The sequence below is a fragment of the Sinohyriopsis cumingii genome, chromosome 8 (assembly GCF_028554795.1).
Source record: "Sinohyriopsis cumingii isolate HCF-2022 chromosome 8, ASM2855479v2, whole genome shotgun sequence".
Taxonomy (NCBI): domain Eukaryota; kingdom Metazoa; phylum Mollusca; class Bivalvia; order Unionida; family Unionidae; genus Sinohyriopsis; species Sinohyriopsis cumingii.
In genome coordinates, this window is record NC_142968.1 from 63,841,855 (window position 1) to 63,865,476 (window position 23,622).

At 37.7% G+C, this 23,622-nt stretch overlaps 2 protein-coding genes across 2 annotated transcripts in view; one reads left to right on the plus strand and one right to left on the minus strand.

Moving 5' to 3' along the window:
• The window catches only part of LOC149793682 (aminopeptidase N-like), a 51,507-nt gene that overhangs the window by 23,952 nt on the left and 3,933 nt on the right, over positions 1-23,622 (minus strand). The window lies entirely within an intron of this gene.
• On the plus strand, positions 8,765-22,391 carry LOC149793683 (uncharacterized). The gene is made up of 5 exons (XM_089967657.1): positions 8,765-8,829; positions 12,621-12,828; positions 16,851-16,978; positions 19,933-20,093; positions 20,362-22,391. The coding sequence occupies exons 2-5, from the start codon at positions 12,631-12,633 to the stop codon at positions 20,913-20,915; spliced, it is 1,041 nt and encodes a 346-aa protein (XP_089823783.1). The 5' UTR covers positions 8,765-8,829; positions 12,621-12,630; the 3' UTR covers positions 20,916-22,391.

Below are 23,622 nucleotides of genomic sequence, written 5' to 3' on the forward strand. Positions count from 1 at the left end.
ACTGCATTGTAGACTTTCATCTTTGTTTACAGGCGTATGTCCTTGTGCTGAAAGACCTTGGTTCGGAGTCGTCCGAGTACTAGACTGGCTTTTTGGATATCCGCAGTGATCTCTTTGTCCAGGGACCCATCACTGGATATTGTGCTGCCAAGGTATTTGAAACTGTCCATATTCTTCAGCTGAGTGTCGCTAATGGTGATGCAGGGTTGTGATGGGACTGTGGTTGGGGTGGGCTGGAAGGGGACTTCTGTTTTTCCTAGTCTAATTGTGAGTCCAAATAGGCTGTAGTCTCTTCATGTGCCATGAGGGCGCATACATCTGCAAAGACCGCTTCAGTGTAGAAGTCTTTCTAACGTCTTGGTTGTTTCAGCTAGGCGATGGAGATCAAACATTGATCCATCCAGGCGATATCTAATGCAGATACCAATGTCAAGATCACGGATGGCATGGAGCAGTACCTGCGTGAAGAAGAGGTTGAAGAGTACCGGAGCGAGTACACAGCCCTGTTTGACACCGTTAGATATGGGGAATTTCTCAGAGAGTTCACCGTCTGAGAGAATCTCTCTAGTCATGTCATCGTGGAAGAGCCAGATGAGGTTGGTAAACTTCTGAGGACACCCAAGCTTCTTGATTACTACCCACAGTGCATCTCTATTGACTGTATCAAAAGTCTTTGTCATCTCAATGCATTTTTCTTGGACTTGTCTACCTGCGAAGATCATGTCAACAGTTCTGCGGTCTGGGCGAAAACTACACTGTGACTCGGGTAGGTTATTTTGTGACACTGCCGCAATAAGCCTGTTGAGAATGATGCGAGCAAGTATGTTGCCAGCTATGGAGAGAAAGGAGATGCCTCTGCAGTTACTGCAGGCCGCACGTGTGCCTTTATTGTTATAGAGGGTCACAAGTGATGCGTCGCGGAGGTCGTCTCACATCTCCTCTTCCGTCCAGATGCTGATTAGCACATCGTGGAATGCCTCCAGAGTTTGTTCACTGAGAGTCTTGTACACCTCCGACGCGATACCATCCTTTACAGGTGCCCTGCCATAGTTCATTTGTTTAATGGCAGTCCTTAACTCCTCTGTCGTTAGCAGAACATCCAGTTGGTCGTGCGTTGGCTTTTGGGGTATCTGGTCAAGAACAGATTGGCTGACAAATGAGGGCAGGCTTAGAAGCTGACTAAATTTTTATTTCCGTCAGTCCTTAATGCCAGCCTTGTCCTTTATTAGTGTACTGCCATCTTCCCCAGCAAGCAAGGGGGCAGAGCCAGACTTTGAAGGGCTGGAGATTGACTTGATGGCGTTGTAGAACTCTTTGAAGTTGTTAGTGTCGGCATAGTGTTGCACTTCATTAGCTTTCCTTTCCCACCAATGGTCGTGCATCTAGCAAATTTCTCCCTGAGCCTCAGTTTGATAGGATTTAAAGCGGTCTTTTCTTTGGGGGGGGTTTGTGTCATTCTGCCACCCCATGAATGCTTTGTTCTTTCTGGCAAGCAGATCTTCGATGGCACCGTTGTTCTCGTCGAACCAAACTTAATGGGTTCGCTTCTTGGGGCCCAGAGTCGCCATAGCTGTTTCTTTTATCATGTTCCTGAGCTTGCTCCATTTCTCGGAGGCATTTCCACGTATAGTTCCGTTGGTGGACAGCTTGTCATCTATTCTCTTCTGGAAATTGAGCTGGGTGGAAGGCTGTTGGAGTTTGACAATGTTGAAGATTGTGCGCCCAAGTTTAGGACGCCTGGCATATTTATTAAATGACAATAAAAGCTAGAACAAAATCTGACAATCTCACTGAATAATAATAAAGACAATTGCAAAAAATTCTGGCAAATTCACTGAATGCGATTAAAGACTATAACAAAATCTGACAATCTCAATGAACGATAATAAAGACGATAACTAAATCTGGCAATCTCATTTAATGACAATAACGACTATAATAAAATCTGGCAGTAACTACTTCAACAAAATAAGGCAATCTCATTGAATGACAATAAAGACTATAATAAATTCTGGTAATAACGACCATAATAAAATCTGGCAATAAAGACCATAACAAAATCTAGCAATCTCATTGAATAAAAACAAAGACTATAATAAAATCGGGCGAATTCAATGAATTACTATAAAAACAATAACAAAATCTTGTAATATCACTCAATGGTAATTTTAAAAAATGTAACTAAATCTGGCAAATTCAGTGATTTACTATTTTAAAAAAAAACTATTACAAAATCTTGCAGTCTCACTGAATGACAATAATAACTATAACAAAATCTGACAGTCTCACTAAATGGCAATAATGACTACAAAAAATCTGGCAATCTCACTGAATGACAATAAAGACTGTAACAAAATCTGACAATCTCATTTTTATAAACAAAAAATGTTTCCGATGCCCCTGTAATAAACTGGCATAAATTTAGAACCAACTCAACATCATAAGAAGTATTGTGGTGAAAACTAAGTCAGTGTAACTTTCTGTTCAGGAGGAGTAGCGATAACACGATTTTTAAGCTGGTCATATTGGACGTCAGATCAGCATAATTATCATTTACACCCAACTAGATATCACAATACGTCTTCAGCGAAAACCTAATATTGATAGGACCATTCGTTCAGGAGGAGTAGCGATGATAACTAGATTTTCAAGACGGCAGCTGAGTGTCATCTATAATGGACGTCTGATCGGTCTTATTTTGACTTATGATCAACTAGACAACATTTTACGTCTTTTGGTGAAATACACTCGTCATTAGAACTTACGAATTAGCTGGAGATAATTTTCAAAATGGCTGCCGTGAAGGTCATATTGGATATCAGATTGGTACCGTTTTTATTTATGAGCAGCTAGACATCATAAGAAGACTTTTAGTGTAACTGCTTGTTGATATAAACCTCCATGTAGGGGGAGTAGCGGTAACAAGAATTTCAAGATGCGAACATATTAGACGTCAAGATCTCCCCCATTTTCCTTTAGGACCAACTAGATGACATAAGAAATACTTGGTGAAAACTTTATGTTGATATGGCAATCCATGTGGTAGGAGTAGACAAAACAAAAATTATAAGATGATCGCTATGACAGCAATAATAGCCATCAGATTAGCATGATTTTCATTTAAGAACAACAAAACATGATATGAAGTCTTCAGTCTTTTAATGAAAACGCCATGTTTATACGACTATCCTTTCAGAAGGAGTAGCGATAACTCCATTTTCAAGTTGGATGCAGTGGCGGCCATACTTGATACCAAATCGGCACCATTTTCATGAAAGATCAAGTAGATATCATAATAAGTCTTTGAGTGAAATCCCCGTTTTATATAGCCGTCCATTTTACAGGAGCAGCAATAAAAATTTCAAGATGTCCGCCATAGGACCAACTATACTAAGAGGTGTGTGTGTGTGTGTGTGTGTGTGTGTGTGTGTAAAGTTTCATGGCAATCCACCAAGCAGTTTAGATGAAGGAGCGATAGCAAACCCGTGATAACGGACCGACGGATTACGGACGAAAGGCCATCACATAAGATCTAATGGCCTATGACCAATAAAAAGATCAAAGTGCTCATTAAAGTCAAACAGCAAATTAACTTCCGACAAATACAATAAGCCTTGGTACTGATGATGCTAAATACTAAGTCAAGAAGATATGTAATTTTGGATGAACGTGAACTTAGCAGTGTACCAGCATTGGCTGCTCGGTACCCGCTTCTACTAAATGCAGCAGATATGAAAAGCAAAGAGACATTAAAGGCTAGGACACTGACAAGAACCATACGAGGCATGAAGATACAGGGGCCTCATACGAGGCATAAAGATACAGGGGTCACATACTAGGCATAAATATACAGGGGCCACATACGAGGCATGAAGATACAGGGGCCTCATACGAGACATGAAGATACAGGGGCCTCATACGAGGCATGAAGATACAGGGGCCACATACGAGGTATGAGGATAGAGGGGTCGAATACGAGGCATGAAGATACAACGGCCTCATACGAGGCATGAAGATACAGGGGCCTCATACGATGCATGAAGATGCAGGGGCTTCATACGAGGCATGAGGGTACAGATGCCTCATACGAGGCATGAGGATACAGGGGTCGAATACGAGGCATGAAGATACAGGGGCCACATACGAGGCATGAAGATACAGGGGTCTCATACGAGGCATGAAGATACAGGTGTCGAATACGAGGCATGAGGATACAGGGGCCGAATACGAGGCATTAAGATACAGGGGCCGAATAAGAGGCATGAAGATACAGGGACCGAATAAGAGGCATGAAGATACAGGGGCCGAATAAGAGGCATGAAGATACAAGGGCCGAATACGAGGCATGACGATACAGGGGCTGAATACGAGGCATGAAGATATATGGGCCGAATAGGAGGCATGAAGATACAGGGGCCGAGTACGAGGCATGAAGATACAGGGGCCGAGTACGAGGCATGAAGATACAGGGGCCTCATACGAGGTATGAAGATACATGGGCCTCATACGAGGCATGAAGATACAGGGGCCGAGTACGAGGCATGAAGATACATGGGCCTCATACGAGGCATGAAGATACAGGGGCCTCATACGAGGCATGAGGATACAGGGGCCGAATACGAGGCATGAAGATACAGGGGCCGAATACGAGGCATGAAGATACAGGGGCCGAGCTCGGGTTTGTCAGAAAAATAAAGGATTGTTAAAAATGTAGATCATTACTCAACGTCGTTAATAGCCTAAAATATTGGTGCGAAATGACCCCATTCCTCACGCCGTGTGTGCCTATAGAAACAAATAATCAAACCTTCCAGAAAATATGTTATTGTAAAACGTCGGGTACATGCTATATAATTAAATAGACCCTTTATAAGGGACCGTAGAAAGAACTTAAAATGATTAATTCTGACAATCACAAAAATATTCACACTGCACGCAAACAGAAGAACAGTTACATTTCAAAAGTTGGGTTACGATGTTTTCAAATACAAGTAATCGTCCATATAGAACGGACTATATAATGATTTCGAAAGCCTGAAACACTGATAACCAACATGTGGGACATGGAGGAGACATGGCTCCATGCCAGCTAACACGGAGCGTGCCCATGAAAAAAATAAGATTTGCGATGAGAAAGAGAGAAAAATGTCAAAATTCGGGTTTATTGTACATACTATAATTGACCCCTTAGAAAGTATTCAATAAATATCCTTAAAAATATGTATGCATTGACAACTGCCCTATGTGTGATGGAGGAAACACACCAGATCACATTTTGCAGGACCATGTGGAAAAAGTTTTTTTTTTTCTCAGATAAAGAGATTAATATTATAACAGGCAACTAATATATATTAAACACTATAGAACATATTATATCAAGTCCTTAACAGATAAAAATAGTAAAGGATGGATGAGAAACAAATCAAGGAGACATATATGAAATTTTTGTAAGCGCTTAGAACTGCTAAAATTTCTAGGTCATTGTCAGAGTTTGTAACTTATACTGCACATCACTAATTCGAAACTTTCTTTCAATCGACAACTTTTACAAAATGAACTCAAACGGAATTATATACGTTACTGCATTTGTATTGTGTAAATGAGGTTTACCGCTATCCTCATTTATTATAATATTGAAACAAAATAATTTCAGGATGTCAACGGCAGAAACATTTTTTTTTAGTCTCGTGTCAGATCGAACTTTTAGTTTTAATGCTCATAAACATCTAACTCTTGTTCACTGTATTCATCTGACATTTTCGTGATCCTGGTTCTAGCATCCTAACGCGATTCCGGCGCTCCCTAACTACCTTTGACACATTTAGCGTGATATTGAAAACAGCAAGAAGTCACCATCACGTGAAAATATGGCACTGATAATAAAAAATAGTCATGTCAAAATGATTTACCATTCAAAAAGGAGTAGGGAAAACAATATTTTCAAAACGGTCATATACTGGATGTCAGATCAGCAAGCAACATTTTAATTTAATGTTTACAAAACATTATTAGATATTTTTTAGTGAAAACCCGATGATGATATCATCATTGATTCAGGAGATTTTCAAGCTTGCCACCGTGTCAGACGCATAAGATATCAAATCGGCACCATTTTCATTTGGACAAATCAGTTATTAAGAGAAGTCGTCTGGTGTAAACCCCATGCCAATATGACTTTCCATTCAGGAAGAGAACTGATAACAAGAACTTCAAGATGACGAATATGTCAGCCATATCCGACTCACATCGTCACCATTTTTATTTAGGACCAACTAGACTCCACACAAAAAAAAAAAATTGGGGGGGTGGGGTGAAAACTTTATATCATTATGGCTTTCCGTTCAGGGTTAGTAGTGATAAACTAATTTTGTAAGCTGCCGTTGAGACCGTGTTAGACGTGAGATCGGCACCATTTTCATAAACGTCCAGGTAGACATCATAGGAGGTCTTTTAGCGAAAACCTCATGTAGATACAGCCATAGATTCAGGAAGAGTAGCGATTGCAAACTTTTCAAGACGGCCGCTTAGTGGTAGCCACATTGGATGTCAGATCGGCGCCACTTTCAGTTAAGGCCAACTGGACTTCATAATACGTCTTGTGGTGAAAACCCGACGTCAGTATGACTTCCTGTTCAAGTGGAGTTGTGATAACATTTTGAAGATGGTTGCCGTGACGGCCATATAGGATGTCAGAGCGGTACCGTTTTTATTGAGAAACAGCAAAACATCATACGTCTTTCAGTGAAAACCCCTGCCGATATGGCAATCGATTTAGGATGACTAGCGATAACAAAAATTTCAAGATGGCCGCTTTAGCGATCATATTGGATTTCCGAGCAGCGCTATTTTAATTTATGAACAACTAGACCTTGGGATGAATATGTGTGAAAAAGTTTCATAGCAGTCCTACAAGTAGTTTATGGGGAGTAGCGATAACAAAACTTGTGTTAACAGGCGAACGAAGGACGGACGACGGGGCTAAAGATCATCGCCACATAAGTCCTTCTGGTATATGACCAGTGTGGGCTGAAAACAACAACGAAAAATCATAGCTTTGAAGAAAAGAACCAAAAAAGACATGTTGATTAACCCGTATCTGTTGACACTTTTAATGTGAGCAAATGTTTTATAATATTATAAAATCAGAATGTCTACCAGTACCCAATTATTGTTGAATGTAAGAACATTGTTTTTATATTATAAAGTTTGTTTCTACAGGACTAACCCACCTTTAAACGATTTTTGTCTTATATAATTATCTGCATATTGCAAAATGTATCGAAGCAATAAGAATTACCCAATCACAGCCTTTTGTTATAAGAGTTTCCCAATCACAGCCCTTTATAGGAGTTACCCAAGCACACCCGGCCCAGACTTGCCTGAGCAGGATTCTAAAGGTACGTAATGGTTGTAAGTCTAACCTAACAACTAGGCCACAACGGAATATGTTACTCACGCAGACGCATCAACATACAAAGTTGGAGTAGTCTAGATGTAACACGGGTAAAGATAAAGAGGATGTAACGAATAAATGTCTGGTGTTTCTTTTAAACTCATTTTAGCTTGAAAATTAGATCGCAGTGACCGAGTTTGTTATGGATAAATTCCTCTCACTGTGATATATCCACACATGAATTATCTTGAGTTTAGGTGGTATAGAGGCTAAGATAATGAAGGTGTGACACTGAGACAGATGCAAATAAACAGTCACTCAGGCGTAAATATATCAATCAAAATGACAAAGTTTTTGTATGGTTCAGTAACACTCGTTGAGATGCACCCACATCCCACTTTTCATAGGGGCAGTTCAAACAGGATGCAAGTGATAGAGGCTGTAGCAAACGGTTACCTGAAAACGGAAAGGTCACTGAAGCGTGAAAATATCATCTAAAATTGTCTAGTTTTCATACGATTGAGTTACTCTTCCTGGGATACATCAACATACCAATTTTCATGAGTGTAATTTTAACGGGTTCCAAGATACTGAAGCTGTACCAAACATATAGATGAAAAGAAGAAGAAAAAAGTACAGACTCTTAAAATTAGGTCACAGTGGCCAAGTTTTGGTGTGTTTGAGTTTTTGTGCCCTTGATGTGCATCTGCATATACATTTGTATGTAGCAGATGAAATACGGTCGAATATATTCGTGGTTGCTAATTAAACGGATTGCTGAAAATGAAACAGTAACTGAAGCATGAGACGTATCTCAGTGACTTAATTGTGTTAGTTCAGTAATTATTCTTGAGATGCATCAACCGATCGATTTTCATGACTGTAGGTTAAACGGAGTCAAATATACTGAGGGTGTAATGAACAGATACAAAAGTAACTTTTAAGTGTGAAAATGAGGCCACAGTAGCCTAATTTTGATCCGGCCCAGTTACTTTCCTTGACATGAATGCAACCACATACCAAATTTCATAAGTCTTCGTGAAACAGAGATCAGAATATCAAGGAACAAAGAACGCACGGACGAAAGCCAACATTCGACAAACATATTGGCAAACTGCTATGTCTCTTTCCAGCTTCGTTTGTGTGGACATAATTAAAAAAAAAACAATGTATTATTATTATTATTATTAATTTACCAGAACGGTTTACTATGCCCCTACCAATCTGTAAGTGGGCCAAGGACGAGTCGCAGTCCAATACACACAACAGTACCCAGTCGCAACTTTTTGGGATCCATCATGCGAAGCATTTTGTTGTCTCGCAGAAATAGCCGAGGTGTTCGGAATGTACAAGCTAGCGAGAGATGCAGCATCTTTGGTTTGTGATACTCGGATCCATAGCAATAACTTCGATCTGTGTCATTTTGTTTGGTTTTGGTGGGTTCTTTAAAATATGTCTACTTTATTTGGAACCACATTATATTATACAAAATACATTTTAGTTGAAGACATTTTTGTAGTTAGATTCCAGTGGCAACTTCGAGGTCATCATACCTCGAATGTATTCCGAGAGCATGCAAAAAAATAATGAGGGTGCAAAGGACAGTTTTTATGCATTCACTTAATGTTGCATACACCTGCCTAATATAAAAATTCATTAAAAAAAATAAAATACTTGAGTTAGGTCAAAAAGGTCCATATTTTTGGAAATGTAAAAGCAAAAGATAACACTATCAGTCTCATTCACTTGACAAGTCAGTGGAAATTCATAGAATACAAAGTTGATGCACCCCACCCCCAATTTATACATGCATTTTTCATGTCTGAAGTCCATTTTTGAGAACACATGATGCTCACTGTGCAAACACAAGTCATTTCCCAACCTGTGATAATTTTGAAAAACATTGTGTACTTTATAGATTGATGCAGTTCAAAATGGTTGTCATCCAGGCAGTTTTTGAGATATTCTACCTGCCTTGAAAAAACATGTATACTGCTATAGGTGGCTAGCTCTGCTTCCTAACCACCTATGGTTGTTTCACTGCTTACTAACTGTGCAGTGACTACATGAGGTGTACATGCCTCACATCAGTTGCAAGAACAACACAAGCCGGAGAGACTAAATTCACAAATATATCGATATATTTAATTATTACACAGTAATAGCCCAAAAAGTCACACCATAGCCTTATGCTAAGAAATTTGCCAGGGGCTAAATTACAGAACTGTCCCCTGCCACCTTAACTGTATTCCAAGTGCATTCCTGCCACCTCAGATGTATTCAGAGAGCATTCCTGCCACCTCAAATACATTCAGAGAGCATTCCTGCCACCTCAGCTGTATTCTGAGAGCATTCAGAACCTCCTCATTCTTTTCCATTGCATGCTAAATATACTAATGTAACTTATGGCAATTTTGAACTGCCATCCACCTGTTGCCTATAACGTCGGTATGACTTCACTGACATCACAGTGACAAGATGACATCTTATCACTAATAGTAACATAAGCAATAAATTCAAGCCATTGAAACCAAATGATTTTTTCAATTTTTTTTCAAGAGAAAGTTGCAGAAATAAAATTAAAAATTAAAAGTGCATGTATTTCATTTATTGTTGAATCTTCAGTAAGTGTTATTTTAAACTCGTATCATTTTATAATAATCTGTACTTCACACATCTACATGTAGCCAGATATTTATCTGCCATAACGTTTCCAATTTATTAAATACTATCACTATTATGTCTGAATCACGTTCCAAAATTCAGAGTTATTCAGATCACATCAGAAAGAGAAAAGGATGTTCTGAATGTACCAGTAACTGCAATTCTGACTACCTGTGTGAAACAAGGATTAACAGAAGTGTTGCAAATACATCAAATTATTTTTTCATTCACAACAGAGGCCTAGGTTGGCTAAGTGGTCTGACACTTTTACCAATCATTGCTATCCCACCTCTTTCTGTGCTGATTTGAGTCTTGGGCTCAGCCATTGTGGGTGTGTGAAAAAGCTTGCCAGGAACTTCTCTGGATTGGTGGTTCTTATCGGGCTTTTCCCGGGTTCTTCCTCCACCAGTTATACTGGCCCACCATGTATATAGCCAGTTGTGTGCTGAAAAATGGTGTTAAACCCCCAACAACAACAACAACATAATTCGCAATTTCTGTCATTCCTATGGTCAACCTGATCCAAGAAATAGCCTAGGTGGTCTGAATAGATTGCAGTTCATTTTTTGCAAAGAAATTTCCAGCAAATGCAATGTATGATTTTTCTGTAAATTACTGTAGTGACATACATCTGAGGCATACTTTTGTGTCCCAGAAGTAGATAAGGTGGTCTGAATGGTCAGATCTGACACCTTAGGTTCTATTCCACAGTTATTAAGTACTTTTGAAAGTGTGACAGCTTCAAGGTGAAGTTGTCTGCATTTGCAACAAGCACATTAGAGAGAATGTTGGCATACTTCTATGTTACTTTCAGTTACCTTAACTGAAATTTTTTTGTATTTAGTATTGGGGAAGCAGACTGATGATTCAAATGGTTGCTACCATGTGCTCAAGAAATTAACCTAAACTAGTTCAAAGTACACAAATTTTAGCCATTATTAAAAAATAGGCAAAATGAACTTTGCAAGAACAGACAATACTAATATCGGAAATAACAATAAATGAATTATAAAAATAAAAAACAAGAAGAAGTTATTTTCTATTTTTTTTCCAAATTATCTTTGAACTTGATGTCCAGGAAGTGAACAAGACCATGTAGAGCTAGCAGTCTTTTGACAGGTGCACATGTGAAGTAAGGCCTATCCAAGTACTTTGTAACCCAAATTACACCAATCCAGCAAAGTTGTATACTCTTTAACCCAATGGAATGATAACACCATTACCACAGTAATATAATTTGGTTGTAAAATGCCACCATTGGCATACCTTTTAACTGGCTAAAGTGGATATACAAGTAAGAAATTTATTTGAATATTTTGTTAAAGAAATCCCCCCAAAAAGGTCAGTTATATCAAATTTTACTCTATGCTACCAACTGTCCCGTGTTTCGGGGCCCCGAGTGGCCGAGTGGTCTAAAGCGCTCTTCGTTACGGATCACTGCCATCTCACCTCTGTCTGCGGTGGTTCGAGTCTAAGATTCAGCCAATGTGGGCATGTGAGAAAGCCTGCCAGTAGCTTCTCGTGGGTCGGTGGTTCTTTCCGGGGTTTTCCGGGTTCTTCCTCCACCATTAATACTGGCTGCCATGTATAGCCTATTGTGCTGAAAAATGGCGTTAAACCCCACAACAACAACATGTCCCGTGTTTACGTGAATGTTGTATATGAACCTATGTTTTCATAAATTTGCATGCATTAATATATTTGTTTAGAGGGTTACTTGTTAAAATCTTATTGCAGTTCATAAATAGTGTGATAAAGTAAGAAATCTATTTGAATATTTTTTTAAGAAATTCCCCCAAAAGTCAATTATATTAGATTTTACTCTCTGCTACCAACTGTGTCGTGTTTCCGTGAATGTTGTATGTGAATCTGTATTTTGATAAATTTTCATGCATTAATATATTTTGTTAAGAGGGTTACTTGTTAAAATCTTGTTGCAGTTCATAAATAGTGTGATAAAATAAATTAAAAATGGCTGAGTTACAATTCATCACGCCTAATTTAGATGGCCCACATTGCACCCATATATGATACTTGGTAACATTTTTGTGAAGAAACACCAGGGCAAAGATTATTTTTCATAATATTTTAATAATTTTATGCAAATCAGCTGAAGAAAAGCCTCAAACAGCTGTTCTACCTCAACATGAATTATGAATTTGGGAAATTTGTGTACAAAAAACTACATTATTAAAAAAAACAAGTTTGACTTTGACCATATCAGATACTGTATACCTGACTTTATAAAGCAGAGATTGTTACTTCATAGGTGAACTAAATCTTTACGGTTTCTACCTTCTTGTGTGTACAGTCAGTAACACATACATGGAAGATACATCCTTGAAAATATCCTTACCCTTGAAAACCTGTTGCTGGACAATGACAATTTTCATTTTGAAATTAAATCATGCATGAAATACCAGGGGTTCTAGGCTATTGGGAATCCTTGGTGGTGTGTGGTTAAAGATGACAGGGAAAAGCAGGCTGGGGGGTGTGTATCCTACTTCACTGTAGACTTATGGTTTTATTATTAAAATACATCTGTCCATAATTACATTTGCAGCTATTGCTTGATGGATAGGTACCTAGCGGCAAGTGACAGGGCGGCCAATTACCTGGCCAGTCAAATCCAAGAAGATGGCACCTTGGCCAACTCTGAAGCTAACCAAGACGTGGCAGCCATGTACAAACTGACAACTCTTCTTCTCATAAGTGGCAAAATCATGGAGGCTCAAAGGCTCTTAAACAGAATCAAGAAAGACTTCATGCAGGTACTGAACACTTTAACAACATGATGTAACAGTGGACTTGATATTTTTATATCTCATGCAGGGGTTGAGTTAATACATTAATAATTTGAAAATCGTATCATCATATAACAAAACCTTAGCTTACTTGACTCAGTGTTTCCCTTTACACACATTTGTGCGTCAGGGACTCACGCTGGAGAAAATTGACACATATTTTGTTGCCGTGAGGTTTTTTTACGCAAAGGATTCGCATGATGTGATCAGGATTTATTTAATATCCAATGCATTGGACGAGGGGTGGCATCATGTATACATCGAGCACATGCATTAACTAGTGCCCCGCTTTGTTTACTCTCTTTGTTGCGCTCCTTTATTGCTCAACCATAAAATAAAGCATGGGAATATCTTTGCATGCATATGATCATAAGATTTATTGTCAGATAAGAAAGCCTGTTTATGTAAAGTTAAATTTCTATGTACAATGCCATAATATCCAGTGCATGTGATCAGTTTTATTCAGGGTCTCCCATCAGCAAATTTGCATGGACTAAAGACAGAAAATTATCAAGGCACCATCAGTTAGTGGTGATGTGGTATCAAACTGGTTGGCTTTGCTGGTAAATTCTAGTGCTGTGACAGCATATTGCCACTGATGTCACTAGCACAATGCAGAGGTTTTTTGAAACATATTATACTGATATGTCAGTGTATTGCCACTGATGTCACAGTCACAATACAGAGGTTTTGATGTGACACATTCTAACAGTGTATTGCCACTGATGTCAGTCATAATACAGAGGCAGACCTGCCAACCCATACAATTTTGCTGTAAGTCTTATGAAAATCACCCTTAAAATATGAACATATGACATAAAGGCAAAAACTACAAAAAATGATCATTGCCAAAAAATCTGGAATTTTTTTTCATCCGTGCTTAATTTGGATCTGGGTTTCATATTAGAATTAGTGAAATTAATCAGAGAACCAGACTAACTTTACAGCAGCACATCAGACACTTTAAACTGCACCTATTTGTTCATGCGAAGCATCTGCATGATTAAACTGTTGATTATATAACTTTGTTAAAATGGTGTCTAGCAAGTGATGCATGTTTAAGATGAAAGGGAAAATAAGCTTCTTGAAAAGAGTTACTAATCAGCACAGAAGAATGAAAAGGAATATTCAGAATCTTGTGAATAATAGCTGGAAGGGACACAATTATGCTTATTGGCCATCACGTGCCAATTTGAGCATGGCTCGTGGCAGGAGATGTGATTGCCGTCATCACATGAAATGGAAAAAGAAAATCCAAGAATTACGTCAAATTGAGAGATAGCATTAAGCCATTGAGCTGCATAGGGTTTGGAACTAGAGTTTTGTGCAACTGTACTAGTGGTAAATAAAGACTATGCGTACTTTAGAAACTTTTCATTTAAACATAATGTTTATCTTAGCTGCATGTTTCAAATACTGAACTTTTAATTACGTTTTCCAGCTTTACAAAATAGCAGTTTATAATATTTTTAACACCTTACCAAAAACTGGTCAAACTTATGGAAAAAAAATCAACTGCCTTACTGAGATGGACTCATCAGGGTCTGCAGAGGTCTTGATTTGACATATTCTAACAGTGTATTGCCACTGATCACCATCACAATGCAGAGGTCTCGATGTGATACATTTTTGTAATGTAACGGTGTTACAACACTAATATCATGTTTACAATACAGTGGTCCCCTTCTTATACGGCCACCCCTTCTGCAACGGGAAAGTGGCCTCATAAGATGGGTGACCTTTCCAGAGGGGGCTAAATCTTTTGTAAGAAGTATATGTAATGTTCATAATAAGAAAGCTATATGCTTCAGAGCTTTTAATATCCTCATTTAATATATTCATTTGAAAGTAATATTAATTATAAAATGGTTCTTCTTGTTTTTAGAATAGACTTTTTTCAACTGAACATAGTTTTTATTCTCAGTGTAAGCATGAAATGTGAGTGGGGTATTGTTGTCATGCACATTGCAAATCAATTCAAAAAATGTCATTTTCATTGTGGTACATACATAATTCTCTTTCTGTTTGCTCCATTTTCCCATTGCAGCTGAATATTCTCCATATTGGTTATGATGTTTATTCAAGTCCTTTCAACATAAAAATGGTTTGGCAAGTTCCCCCAATGTTGTTGAGTCGAATAACTTTGTCTTTCTTCTAAAGTAATAAGTCTCCATGTATGTGATGACATGTTAAAGTTTTGCAATGAGGCGATTTAGTTATGCAGATGACACTTTTATAGAGCGGAAGAAAATGCCTTCTTGATAAAGGAAGTGATTCATGTACTGTTACGTGATTTTTGGGTCTTTGTCTGTTACCGTTTTGTTCAAGGTTAATTTTTCTTTGACTGCGTTAATCTTCAAAATCTATGTTGAGCCAATGCTGACCATGTTATGATCTTGACAGTTACATCCAGTTGTAATCATCAAAGAGGGGCCCTGAGTGGCCGAGTGGTCTAAAGTGCTCTTCGTTATGGATCACTGCCATCTCACCTCTGTCTGCGGCAGTTCGAGTCTAAGATTCAGCCAGTGTGGGTATGTGAGAAAGCTTGCCAGTAGCTTCTCGTGAGTTGGTGGTTCTTTCCGGGGTTTTCCCGGGTTCTTCCTCCACCATTAATACTGGCCGCCATGTATAGCCTATCGTGTGCTGAAAAATGGCGTTAAACCCCACAACAACAACAACAATCATCAAAGAGAAGAACTCGACAGCTGTGTGAAGACCAAAACTCTATCACAACATTGTTGAGCCAATTCCTGTAAAAGCTGGCTTTTATTGATAATGATGATGGATTAATCTTGGTGTTACATGTACTTTAGCCAATTCTTCTTTCAGTAATGGGTGCCCCAAGTGGCCGAGTGGTCTAAAGCGCTCTCCGTTATGGATCACTGCCATCTCACCTCTGTCTGCGTAGGTTCGAGTCTCGGATTCGGTCAATGTGGGTATGTGAGAAAGCTTACCAGTAGCTTCTTGAGGGTCGGTTTTTCTTTCTGGGGTTTTCCTGGGTTCTTCCTCCACCATTAATACTGGCCGCCATGTACAGCCTATCGTGTGCTGAAAAATGGCGTTAAGCCCTACAACAACAACAACAACTTTCAGTAATGGAGACCTGACATTGGGAGACAGGTATCGGTAGAAATAATTGGATTACTTACCATATGAAATATATATTGGGTCTGGACACATTTGAAGTAAAATGTGGCTGCTTGTGAACATTTTACACTTTTGTACTAATATGCTTGGGGCCCCGAGTGGCCAAGCGGTCTAAAGCACTCTCCGTTATGGATCACTGCCATCTCACCTCTGTCTGCGCCGATTCGAGTCTAGGATTCAGCCAATGTGGGTATGTGAGAAAGCTTGCCAGTAGCTTCTCGAGGGTCGGTGGTTCTTTCCGGGGATTTCCAGGTTTCTTCCTCCACCATTAATACTGGCCGCCATGTATAGCCTATCGTGTGCTGAAAAATGGCATTAAACCCCACAACAACAACAACAACAACTAATATGCTTGCTACTGGTCACGTTAGAAGGTTGGCCATTCTTGAAGGGTACTTTTCAACACAAACTCATTGGTGCCATGGGATTCTGGCCATAAAAAGAAGGTGACTGGGTCAGGGATGGCTGTTCAAGGGGGGATCACTGTACAGAGATCTTGTTGTGATACATATTATAGTGCTGTGACAATATATTGTCACTGATGTCACATACACAGTACAGAAATCTTGATATAATACATACAAGGTGCAGTTTTTAAAAAATCATCAGTTTTTTTCAATGCCATTCAGAGTATTTTTGCAAATCATACCTTGCCTACCATGAATAAATGCTTAATCATCTGTCCACCATAATAGCATTGTATATCCCACATAACACAAATTATGGTTGCCCCATGTCCAAAGTGAAGGGTGCTCAGGCAGAGAAACACCTACTTCAACACCTACACTTAGGTTGGTATGCTAATTAGCTACTCAGAGTCATATGGCATATGTATTTTACAGGTCAATGGAGATGTTGTGTCATTTCCAGATAAGTCGGGAAGAGACCGTAAGAGCAGCAGTGATGCCATGTCCCACCACTGGAACTATCTCAATGTTTGGATAGCCATGGGGGCTCAGAGGCTTGGCAGGTGAGTGAAGCCTGTTCACTTGAGTCTCGTGGTTTTGACTTATTTTAATATTTCATAGTAGAATAGTGGATGTAAAGAAACACTGTTTGGACATGGCCATTGTTTATTATTTATTCCAAATACTACATTTTCTCTTGATCATTCTTTGGGTGTATGTATCAAACTTGATGAAAAAACTGATCACACCAGCAATAATTGGAAGCAATTTTTCTATGTACATGCAATTATGGTGGAATCTGAATTCTTGGAAAGGGTTTATGATCAATTTCTGTTTTACTAGATTACCTGGCTACAAGACCAAGTGAGTGGTACGATCCTTTGTATGTTTTCCATTGTCTGTCATGGATTGTTCACTTATTCTGTATAAAAAAACGTTCAGCGGAATTTGACCAAATTTGACAGAAAATATCGTGACATGAAGCTCTTTCTAATTTGTTACATAATGCTAATCTGCCGCAATTACTAAAGCAGAAAAACCATTAAACAGCTTCTCTACAAAATTTGACCATATTTAAACAGAAGCATCCTCGCTGAAGGTCTTCTTAGTTTGTTCCACATAATGCTAATCAGCCATTAAATATGGCAGCCATTGCTCAAAATTTGAAGAAAAAACATAAAATGACTTGTTTCCAAAATCATCTCGACAGAATTTGACAAAATTTGATGAAAATCATTGTGGTTTAAAGCTCTTTCAGATTTGTTCAGATAATGCCAATCCACGATCAGCTTTTCCCACCATATATACAGGTGGAAAACAACTTCTGAACAGTATTTGACCAGATTTTACAGAAAGCATCCGCGCCACTCTGGTGGCCTATATGGAAGGTAGTGGGTTCGATCCCCGGCTGAGTCATACCAAAGACTTACAAAAATGGTACTAACAGCTGCCTCGCTAGGTGCTCAGCATTAAGAGGTTAGTGTTAGGACTGGTTGGCCTGGTGTCAGGATAATGTGACTGGGTGGGACATCGTGCTACATGTCTGCGGCATGATGCCCCAGTATTAGACATCAGTATAAACTGTCACACTGCAGGCATCTTAGCGATGTGACTGAATTTGTTTTAAAGCTACATTAAAAATCCCTTGAAAGGAATGGTGCTTTACTGGGAAAAAGAGATTCCCGGAATTCAAGATAATACCATTTCTTCCTTTTAAATGGTGAATATTGAAACCATATTGTACATTCTAACGCAATAACAATACTTTTAGATTAGCTGCTGTGGTGGACAAGTTGGATGTCAGATTGATACCAATTTCATATAGGACAAAGTAAACATTATAAGTCTTTTGGTGAAAACCTGATGTCGTAATTATCATAATTTTGGGGGTGGGGTATTGACAAGTTTTTTTTCAAGACATCTACAATGGCAGCCATAAAGCATGTACAACTGATACCATCTTTCTCCAGGACAAACAAAATTAAAGAATAATCTTAAATCAGTTGGTACCTTTTCAAGCAAGAAATAATCTTGCACCATTTTGGTACATGCCAGAGTGAGAAAAAATCTTCCATCAGTTTGCTACCTGTTAGAGTCATGAACAATCTTATATCAGTTTGGCAACTGTCCACGGGGGCCCAGAGTGGCCGAGTGGTCTAAAGCGCTCTCCATTACGGATCACTGCCTTCTCATCTCTGTCTGCATGGGTTCGAGTCTCGGATTTGACCAATGTGGGTATGTGAGAAAGTTTGCCAGTAGCTTCTCATGGGTCAGTGGTTCTTTCCGGGGTTTTTCCGGGTTCTTCCTCCACCACTTATACTGGCCGCCATGTATAGCCTATCGTGTGCTGAAAAAAGGCGTTAAACCCTACAACACCAACACGAACTGTCCACGTGTGGAATAATATGACATCAGTTTGGTACTTGTCAGAATATAGAATAATCTTTCTTCAGTTTGGTACCTGTCAAAGTCAGGAATAATCTTACTTCAGTTTGCTACCAGTCCAAATGAGGAAAAATCTTTTATCAGTTTGTTACCTGTCTGAGTAAGAGATAATCTTTCATCAGTTTGGTACCTATCACTAAAGAATAATCTGTCATCAGTTTGGTATCTGTCACAGTGAGAAATAATCTTAACATCTCTATGGTACCTGTAAGTGAGGAAAAATCTTTCATCAGTTTGGTACCTGTCAGAGTGAGGAAAAATTACTTCAGACCATTTTCAGTCACTCACCTGTAGTTTTAGTACTCCCAGATTAATTAGATTTTAACTTACGGTTAAATTACTCACAGGATAATAAAGTTGTACACTGCCTAAATAGCTGATGGAATTTTATTGTTGTTAAACCCCCCACTAATGTGGATGGGATAATTAATGTTTTCTTTGTCTATTCTTTTTTCCATCTGTCTGTTTATTCATCTTAGTTACATCTTGCATTATGATCAGTTTCACATGCACTGTTGGTTGCAGGGTCATAATGTGTTGTGTATAGATACCACTGATTGAGTGCAACATCCTGTCAGCAAAAGTAGGTCAATTTCACTTATATTTAACACTTCATCGAATTTTCTGAGCACAACTGAAACAAATTTCTCTATCATATCCATTCACTGATGTTAACTTGAAAACAAATAAATATATTTACTGTATAAAGTTTTAGAAATAGTAATTTTTCCAAAGTATTTACATGAGATATACCATAAAACTATGCTTGTTAATAATAAAATGGCAAATCTTGACAGTTATTTTTAGCTAATTTGCATCACTGTGGATTTATTTTCCATATAATCTCTGCTGTGTTTCATCAGATTACCTATTACCATGCACACTGTAACTATTTTATTTTAGTATGTCTGAAATTAGGATAAAGAATAAAGTTACAGACCAAAACTTTACAAAATCTTTATATGCATTAAAAAAATGTTCACAAGAAAATATATGGTGCCAGAAAGAGTAAAATGCCTGTGTACATTGAAGCTTTGATACAGATTCTTGAAAATTGCTTAATTTCTTTAAGGTTTGACGTGTCATCGAGGATTTTTGCCTACAGCAAAACGTTCTACAGTCGAGCTGTAAATGCTTGCTGTGTAACCGACCCATATGACCCCCATAATAATGAGCAGACGGTAGATACTCTCAACACAGCCCACTTGGGCCTCTTGCTGCTTTTCTTTGGTGGTAAGTTGTAACTGTGGGTCTGATTTCATAGATATCATTATTAATTCTGAGATTATCTATGAGATTAAAAATATGAAACTTTTTGTAACCTTATAAACAGCAGAATGTACATGCCAAGTTTTTGCACTAAACACATAATCAGCTTGCTTCCAGGACACTTTGTTTTATTCAACTGAAACACATTACTTACCTTCAGTATAATAACTATACAAATAATACAATGCAATCAGTTTGTTGGCAAAGTGTCAGGTTCTGTTTTAAATTTCAGATCTTGAAATGGCAAAGGCCTGTGGTGAGACATTGATATCATTTGTAGACAGGCAGCCAGATTTTGACACAATATTTTATCAGCGTATGTCAGCAAAGACGGGGGAACTGATTACAAATCAAATACCGGACAGCCTTGCTCCCCACTTTGTCATCAGAAAAAATCAACCGTACCAACTGTATTTCTACATTGGATATTATGCTATCTTCATGACAAAGCTTTACAAAGTTACACAAGAGAGAAAGTACATTGAATATGCTCAGAAAGTACTTGACTTTGCTTTGGGTTGTGATAAAAGCTTATACAGCTTTTTCCTAAGTCACAAAGTTGCTTATGGTGCTGCATTAGTGGCATCAGAAACCAAACTTGAGAAATACCACAACCTTGCTACAACCATAGCAGACTTTCTTGTCTCACAACAGACAGATGAAGGACTGTTTTGTAAAGACCTGGGAATCATTGACAAGTTTGACCAGTCAACGGAGATTGGAATCTGGTTACGGGAAATACATGCAGAACTGGCCAGTCAGAATACAACTTTCATTACAAAATGAAACCCATCATAATATTATGGATGAAAATATTACACTTGTATGTAATATCCCCTTAATACAATATATATTATGTTTATGAAAACTAATTTTGCAGGAACAGCCAATTTAATGTCAGATAGATTCTATTTTTATCTTATAGATCATATTTAACTCTTAGTTGTCATGGAATAAAGTCATCTGTGGGTCATTTGTAAAATGGTTTGCTTTTGCTAATTAGGATATTTATTTTAAAAAATATTCTGGATATTGCAAAAGCTATTTAGCAGCTATCAGCTGATTGAAGTAGATTAGGTTAACAGTGATTTCAAGTAACCAATACTGTTTCAACATTAAAATAGTGCTCATTTCACCAATGCTTGTACTGATTTAACATTAAAATAACCCTGGTATAACCAGTACTTGTAGCAATTTCACATTAAAATAATACTTGTATAAGCAGTACTTGTACTGATTTAACATTCAAATAGCACTGGTATAACCAGTACTTTTACTGATTTCACATTAAAATAGCACTGATATAAATATTACTTGTACTGAGTCATCAGAAAGTAACACTGGTATAACCAGTACTTGTACTGATTGAACATTAAAATAACAATAGTATAACCAGTACTTGTACTGATTTAACATTAAAGTAACACTGGTATAACCAGTACTTGTACTGATTTAACATTAAAATAATAGTATAACCAGTACTTGTACTGATTTAACATTAAAATAACAATAGTATAAATGGTACTTGTATTGATTTAACATTAAAATACCATTGGTATAACCAGTACTTGTACTGATTTAACATTAAAGTAACACTGGTATAACCAGTACTTGTACTGATTTAACATTAAAATAACAATAGTATAACCAGTACTTGTACTGATTTAACATTAACATAAAACTAATTTAAACTATACATGTAACCATTTGACACTAACTTAACACTGTTTTAACCACATGCTTGATCTTATTGAATCTTAAAGTAGCACTCTTTTAACCAGTACTTAAATGTATTCATCATTAAATAACACTATTTTAACTAATACTTGTACTTATTCAGAATTAAAGTTACACTGTTTTAACCAGTACTTGTACATATTTATCATTAAAGTAACACAATTTTTAACCAATACTTGTATTTATTCAAGATTAAAGTAACACTGTTTTAACCAATGCTTGTACTGATTCAAGGTTAAAGTTAGTATTGCAATGAAACCCTGTTTTAACACACTTTGTTTTAACAAGAATTCAGATTTAGCACGGACTGCAATGTCTCCCCGAATTTTGCAGTTTCACCAATTTCTTGGAGTATTAGAAATTTACCAGAGTTTGATTTGATAATTTGGCAAGATGTGTTGTATTCATGAAGAGAACAATTATCTGCTGGCTGCTTATTTTTTAAAAAGATGTTAGCTTCATAAAAAGCTGACAACTGATAATCTAATTATGACTGAACCATCAGCAATAAAGCCATTAAGTCTTCTTTGTGTTTGTCTTCAATGCATCCTGTGTACAATCATTGCTTTGTGTTTGTCTTCAATGCATTCTGTGTACAGTCATTGCTTTGTGTTTGTTTTCAGTGCATTCTGTATACAATCATTGCTTTGTTTGTCTTCAATACATTCTGTGTACAATCTTTGTTCAATCCATTTTAAACATAAACCAATAGATGTTGCACAGTTGTCTGGCGTACTTATCCAAGCACTAAATATTGATGTGGTCTAAAATGTTTCTCACTTTAATTAATAAAAAGCAGTTGATCTACCCACTTACTTTAGGCAAATTAAATATATTGCCATTGGCTGCTCTGCCAACATACACACCTGTTTAAATAAGTTTTTTGCCCAAAGCATCAGAAACAGATTTGTCATAGCTACATACCCTCCTTCCATCTTAATCACTTCAAACCGATTCCATATATACAAAATACCTGTCATTGTAACACTAAAGAGACATGTATAGCTGTATTGTTGCTGACCCATTTAAGTTGGGAAGGGGAGGAATCTGCCATTATAATCAAACATACCTGTTTTTGCTCTGCAGTAGTGCAAAGCCATGGTTTTAAATGAAATTTTCAGTTAATATTGGTTTTATTCTATTTTTTTCTTCTTCCCATAGAGAGTGATTCCACTGTTTTTATAGAGATCCTGCTTTACCTATGAAATTGAATGGTTTACTGCCAAACTGAATTCAGACAGTTATATGCACCTGTTCATTTGTTCATCTCAGGGACATTATGAGGTTGAATTCATCTCAAGTACATTACGAGGTCAATACCACTGACCTCCTGTACCAATTTCCGTTCTTGTTATAATCTGATGTCTGTATGTACTTTATAGTCAGTAACAGTTCATATCCTTTGGTGTTTCACAAGTTGGTGTGAGTTTATTAGCAAGAATTAATTTTCTGGATTGGAATGGAATCTAGCAGAAGAATTATATAAATTATGCATCTTTATTAACATTTTCAGTGGATGACATACATCTTGTATCACAGAAATAACACAGGTAGTCCAAATCAGACTGATGACATCAAATTGGAGTGGGAGGGGTGAATTAGGAATCTTGGGAAATGGAATAGTTTGATAACACAACTATCTCTGTTTCCAGTCGGTCCCTGAGTGGAGTGGGGACAGCAAGCCCACATTCAGAAAGTTTCCTTCTCATATGAGGGAAATTAGATGAAATAGTATTCCCTCACCTCAAAAGCGAAA

Coding starts and splice junctions, on each gene's coding strand:
- LOC149793683 (XM_089967657.1), top strand. CDS start 12,631: ATGGATAGGTACCTAGCGGCAAGTGACAGGGCGGCCAATTACCTGGCC. Junction 12,829..16,850: donor TCAAGAAAGACTTCATGCAG/GTACTGAACACT, acceptor TGTATTTTACAG/GTCAATGGAGATGTTGTGTC. Junction 20,094..20,361: donor CTTGCTGCTTTTCTTTGGTG/GTAAGTTGTAAC, acceptor TTTAAATTTCAG/ATCTTGAAATGGCAAAGGCC.